This window comes from Octodon degus, unplaced genomic scaffold, assembly GCF_000260255.1.
Source record: "Octodon degus isolate 3935 unplaced genomic scaffold, OctDeg1.0 scaffold00012, whole genome shotgun sequence".
Lineage (NCBI taxonomy): Eukaryota > Metazoa > Chordata > Mammalia > Rodentia > Octodontidae > Octodon > Octodon degus.
Genome location: NW_004524588.1, coordinates 15,520,611 through 15,526,997, shown reverse-complemented (window position 1 = coordinate 15,526,997; position 6,387 = coordinate 15,520,611). Strand labels below are relative to the sequence as shown.

The window sequence follows — 6,387 nt, the reverse complement described above, 5'->3', positions numbered from 1 at the left end:
TCTGCCCGTGGGACTAGATAAGGGGAAAGGTTGAGGAGCAATGACCCACTGAGATTCATTGAAATGTGACCCTTTTACTTAACTTCATTTCAAATCCTCACCAGTTGGAGTAACTTGGCTTATCCCAAATGCTAGAAATACTGTCGCATTTGCCACTTCAGTCCCAGCCAACGGTCAAAGGCTGCATCACACCTAGAAACTAAAATAAATGCTAAAAGCTGTTTCCATGGTTGACTTAGTTTTATTCACATGACAGCTAGAGAGTCTGACAAAGACTTCCTCTAACATTTTTTCTGACAGTTGAATTAGAGTTTGGTTACAGACAGTGTGGGTTGGCGGGAGGTGTGAGGAGACAAGTCAGGGACTTGTTATCATTCCACATCATCACGAATCCAGTTTAATTTTAACCTTGTGGCTTGTCTGGCACATTTGCAGTAAGAGTTGGGGAACAGATCTAATGCTCACTGGAAGACACTTGGCAGCCAGTAAGAGCAGCATCTTTGGAGAACACACACTCAGCCCTCATGCTGGGGCACAGCAGGCCCTGTGAGTGCAGGGCAGAGGCGCCTGGGCATGCCAAGAGCAGCATCCCATGACAGCGACCCGAGTGCAAGCTCAGGCCGCGCAGCAGACAGCTCCAGAGCATCTCAGTCCACCCCAGGGGTGTGGCATGGCCTCTAGTACTGGTAGGACCGCACAAGGAGCCAGATGAGGAGAACTGTAATCAGGACAACGGTGAAGTTGAGAAATAGCTCCCGGGTGGATCGCTCCATCATCAGAGGGGCTGGGCAAGAGCTTTGGGCAGACTTCTGAGGGCGACCAAAGACTTCCAGGTTATCCTCACTGCCTAGGAGAAAGTGGCAAAGAAAATACAGGGAGATTAGTGAGCATTCTGGTCAGACAATGCTCATTCGTTCTTCAAAACAAACATAAGTGTAAGGAACAAGGAGACTGATCAGGCAGAACTGTGTGGGCTCTATTCAGCACATGCTGAAGTCCTAACTGGCAGGACCTAAGAATGAAATTGTATTTAAAAGTAGGATCTTTAAAGAAATAATTGAGATAAAATAAGGTCTCTACAGTGGGCCCTAATCTAAAGTGACTGGTGACTTCAGAAGAAGAGAAGATTAGGATATACCCATGAATGACAACATGAAAACACAAGGAGATTATGGCCATCTCAAAAAAGGGAAAAAGACCTTAAAAGACATCAAATGGTGGTGGTGCATGCCTATCGTCCAAGCACTCAGGAGGCTGAGGCAGAAGGTTTGTTGTGAGTTTGAGACCAGACTGAAAAAAAGGACACCAAACCTTCTGACACCCTGGTCTTCAACATTAGCTTCCAGACCGTCTTTGGATCCTAAAGATTTTTTTTTTTTTTTTTGAACCGGGGATTGAACTCAGGCCCTTGCACTTGCCAAGGAAGCACTTATCCCACTGAGCCATCTCCCCAGCCCCATGGATCCTAAAGATTTTGGACTTGCCACTTGAGCCAATTTCTTTAAAATTACGTGTACACACACACACACACACACACACAATATTGTTTTCCTGAAGAGCTCTGATGAACACAGAGGCTAGCTTCTCCATTTGATGTGATAAAGATCAACATTTTTGCCCTATTTTTTCACATAATTACTACATCAAAGTTTTTGGTAACAGATAAAGTACCACGTTTTTCTCTCTCCAACTTCTGTGCATGTGTTCACTTTGCTAACAGAGTATCAGGAAGTAAGGGCACCAAAGCAAAAAAAAAAAAAGCAATTTAATATTATTCTTGCTTTGAACTACATTTAGAAGTGGACACAGGGGCCGGGGAGATGGCTCAGTGGAATAAGCGCTTCCCTGGCAAGCGCAAGGGCATGAGTTCAATCCCTGGTTCCACCAAAAAAAAAAAAAGAAGTGGACACAATAAACCCCCAGGCTCAGGCTGCTGCAGGACTTCTTCTAACCCTGCACAAAGGAGTTCAACAGCTGCATGGCTTCCTACAAGACTGCACTGGGAACAGAGCCGACCGGGGTCAACCAGAAGTCCCTCACACTACAGGTTCTCAGTCCAAAGGGCAAGTGTTAACCTCATGGGTATTTCTAGCTCAACAAAGGCCTGTGCCAGCTATTTTTAGTCAGGTGCAGGATGTGCGTAGATTATAAACATTTCAAAGAGCAAGGATGATATCTTCAGAGTGTGTACAGATTGTACGTGCGGGCAATCATGCTTCAAGAACATATGCAATGCAGTCAATCAAATGATGACTTTGAGTGATACAGCATAATTGACACTCTGGCTATGCAATGTGGATTTTTAAACTTCTGTGTTTTAGAAAATTTTAGGGAGACATTTATAGCTTAGACATTTAAGAAAACTCTGCAATGTTTCTAAGGGTGGAAATTCAAGAGGCAGAAGTATTTGTTAACAAGTTCTTGGCATAAATGATATTTTCTGGGATCTAAAATTAATTACAAGCACTGTATTTACCATATTATCAGTAGACCAAATTATTAATTGCCCACATTGAATCTGAGTAATTGGCTATAATGTTATGTAATTGCTGGTATAACATACAGGTTCAAACCAGATAATGCCAATCAGTAGACTGTTGCATCTTTCTTTAAAATACAGCCAATGGCTGAAGAGATAACTCAGCTATCTAAGTGCCTGTCTGGCAAGCACAAGGACCTGAGTTTGATCCCCAGCACCATATGCTGTGCAGGCCCCAGAGCCATGCTGGCCACTGAAACCAGGAGTGGTGGCACATGCGTATAATCCCAGCACTGAGGAGGCTGAGACAGGAAGATCACTATGAGTCTGAGCTTTGAAGTGAGACCCTGCATCAAATAAGTAAATAAATAAAGGATTAAAATGCAGCCCAAAATTACCAGTTTCTGTTTCATTTTCCCTTTCATTCTTTTTTTTTATTATTATTTATTTGAGAGAGAGGGAGAGAGAGAGAGAGAGAGAGAGAGAGAGTGTGGTGTGTGTGTGTGGCCAGCTCAGCCCACCAGGGGGCGGGGCTGGCTGGCATGTGGTGCTGGGGGATCGAACCGCAGTCCCTGATGCTTTGCCAAGCTTGTTCCAAGTAGGTGCTTTAGACCACTGAGCCATCTCTCCAGCCCTCCCTTTCATTCTTACCTGTCCTTTGGCCTTCAGTATGAAGAAAATAATATATGACCAATGAAAATACACACATTTACTTGGAGGGGAAAGTACACAGAGGAAAGGAATAGCTTCAAGCATCAAAGACAGTTGCCTCCTGATGAACTTGAAATCAACCTTCTTTGGTAAGTTCTCAAGAAATGCAGAGACGTGCAGAAACTATGAATCCCCCTTGATAATGATTTTAAAGTAGCCCAATTCAGGAAGGCAAAAAACCCATCAAATCTGGTACCTAGATCAGGCTCCTACATAAAGAGAATCATGGCGTGTGTGTGTGTGTGTGTGTGTGTGTGTGTGTGTGTATAATCATGAAATATATATGTTCAATGGAAATACATATGGAAAATAAAAATGCTGCTGGAAGCTGTTCCATTACTTTCATAATTCAAGCAAGTATTATGATTTTTTCCTTTCCATATACCACAATTGAGAAACTGACTTTTTGAGAGGTTGATTGTGTAGTAGGATCTAGGAAGTCAGAGACAGAGCTAAAACTGGCAGACTAGAACTAATCACCAGCATTGTGGTGCTCTAATATGCCATGGAAGCGTTCTAAGAGTAAGTTAGGGTAGCAATTAACCGGCCTGGCTAAACAAAGTCAGTGAGACAAAGTCATTTTCAACTACCACGGACGACACTTTGCATTTTTTATTAAGGTGGGAAATGCTCTTCCTAACATCTAAAAATGTCAACATAGTGCTACCCTCAATATCTAAAAATGTCAACATAGTGCTACCCTCAATATCTAAAAATGTCAACATAGTGCTACCCTCAATGTTCAAGTACACATGCCCTGGTAGACACAAACAAGGATGTTCACAGCAGTATTTTCAAAAGGACCCCAAGCTGGCAATAGCTTAAATGTTTATAGACAGCAGTGTAGATAAAAACTGTGGGGTATGTATGCATTTGAATGCTATAGAACAAAGAAAATATATAAACTATTATAGTTACACACAACAAATGAGCAGCTCTCACAAATACAATTGATGAGCACAAGAGTTTGCAAGAGAAACACAATATGACTCCATTTCTAGAGAGTTAAAAGCAAAGAATGTATTGCTTTTAATTCCATATTGTAAGGAATGTACTCCATATTGTCTAGGAGTACGTTCCTTAAAGAGAAGGGCAAGATTATCCCAACCTTTTGGGACAGAAGTCAGAATAGAGAAACAATGATCTTCCGGGGTGGTGCTGAGAACCTGGGTCCTGATGAGTGACAGTTATACATGTGTCATTTTAGAATGATCACTTAAGTACATGTGTTTTGTGTACTCTTCACATTTTTTCAGTCCTCTTGAATTAACAAGCTAGCCACCACATTTTTTTACTAATTTTTGCCCTTTATGGCAACCTTAAGTATTTGTTGTTTTCTATATTTTTAAATGATTAAAGCAAGTGAAAATTATAATAAAAAAGATAATGTAGGAAAAAATAAATGATTAAGCATAAAGAAGGTGAGAATTACCAGTGAACCCAATTCAATTGCAAATATGCTAATGGAAAGTTGTGATCTTTACTTACACATACATTTATACCATTTACAAAAAATTATCCAAAGCGATACAGAAAGTCAGGTCAGCGATGTTCCATTATTCAGCTTTGGCTGTATTTTAAAGCCTTCCCTAGGATCTCACCATACTATCTAAGGAAATTGCCATGTGAATGAACTGAAAACCAAAAATCTATGACTCAGTTGTACTAGTGGTTTGCCTTTGGCCTTCTCTCATTAGAAACTTCAAGAAAATGTGAATTAATCTTTCCTCTACTTTATGAAAAAGATGTAAAAATAATAATAAAAACACATACCAAAGAGAAATGGGAATCAACAAGATTTGCTCTTCAACTTAAGAAAAGCCATGTAAAATGGTAATTATCTATTTCATCATGTAATATAAGCATCCCTCTCTCATCCCCAACATGTACATAGACACACACATACATGCTTTATGCTGAACATAAAATCCTGGGTTACCTGAAGGTCAAGGACATACCTTGACTGCAATAGGCTTTCTCCAGCTGAGGTTCCAATGCCTGCTGTCTCATAGGCTGTCTGCACTCCTGGGCTCTGGGCAGTGCCTAAAGTAGTCCTAGGGAAGTGACAATCACTGTGATGTCACTGACGAAACATCTCAAAGAATAACCACCAAAGATTCAAGGCTATTTGTGTGCAGGGGACAAGATAACAGTTGACTAAGATATTGTTCCTTTGTCTGCTAATTTGTATTAACCCCCCAGGACTTAAAAACCTTCTGTTTCTAGTTGACTTCAATTGCAGTTGATGTGGATTTTAAATTTATCTTTTATCTTTATGAGTATTTCCAAAGTGTCTTTAAAACATCAAGAACCAAGACGAATTTTAACAAATCAATGCTGCACTTGCCTGCTCTCTCTATTCAGCATATGTAGGTACAAAAACCTGATTTGTTTTACCACTCATATCTTGAGCTACTTGAAATGTGAAGAGCTCGCTCTGCCTTGCTCCCACACGCAAGCACACCCACAGCCCACACCCACACGCGCCAGAATTCCATAGGCACCCCTTCAAAGCCGACTTCAGGCCAAGCAGTGAAAGCTATCCGCCCAGTCACCTGCTATGCATAACTTTCCAGCTAAGCCACACGTTTACACATTCATCTACAGTTTCATCCAAAACAGCTGAGGGAGTTATGGTCTGCATATCTCAGTCAGTAAACTGACAGTAGGAAACTTAGACAGAAAAACTCAGTGATCTGGATAGATTTGGAGTTAAGAGAAGTGGTCAAAATTAGTACAAAAGTGAGCTATAGAGCAAATGTAGGTATGTAGGATTTACTGGAAAAAACTAAAATTATGCAATTCTCAAATATAGCCACAAGCTAAACTCAGACTTTAAGATGAATTTCTACTCAATTAGGGATAAATGGTGCCTCTCGAGTGATTAACTGAATGTGAAAATAGATCAATGATGCATTTTAAACCATGACCCCAGAAACAGCATTCCTCTGAGCAACTCCTGACTTCATAGGCAATAGAACAAATCTCCTCTCCAAATTCCCAATTAGGGTCATTCAAAATAATGCATTCCCAGAACGCAATAAACAAAAATATCTCCGTAATTGTACTCATAATCAAACCTTTCCCACACCCCCTTGCATCCCAGAGGCATTACTAAAAGATGTTCCATTCCATTACTTCATTTCAGCATAAGCCCAACAAATGACGGGTCGGCTTCATACAGCATCCTGTCACCA

At 40.9% G+C, this 6,387-nt stretch overlaps 1 protein-coding gene across 2 annotated transcripts; it reads right to left on the bottom strand.

Moving 5' to 3' along the window:
• Positions 1 to 221: 221 nt before the first annotated feature.
• Sln (sarcolipin) lies at positions 222 to 5,245 on the bottom strand. 2 transcript variants are annotated; one of them, XM_023709451.1, is made up of 2 exons: positions 5,149 to 5,245; positions 222 to 847 (listed from the first exon to the last, which is right to left on the bottom strand). In XM_023709451.1, the coding sequence occupies exons 1-2, from the start codon at positions 5,198 to 5,200 to the stop codon at positions 678 to 680; spliced, it is 222 nt and encodes a 73-aa protein (XP_023565219.1). In that variant the 5' UTR covers positions 5,201 to 5,245; the 3' UTR covers positions 222 to 677. The 2 variants fall into 2 exon arrangements, with proteins under 2 accessions (XP_023565219.1, XP_023565218.1); XM_023709450.1 differs by having other exon boundaries at positions 222 to 843; positions 5,149 to 5,242.
• Between the last annotated feature and the right edge of the window lie 1,142 nt (positions 5,246 to 6,387).

What these genes read in the sequence shown, in the direction of transcription:
- Sln (XM_023709451.1), bottom strand. Translation starts at nt 5,200, where the DNA reads ATGAGACAGCAGGCATTGGAACCTCAGCTGGAGAAAGCCTATTGCAGT. An exon ending in GAAAGCCTATTGCAGTCAAG is followed by an intron (nt 848 to 5,148) that starts GTATGTCCTTGA and finishes ACTTTCTCCTAG; the next exon opens with GCAGTGAGGATAACCTGGAA.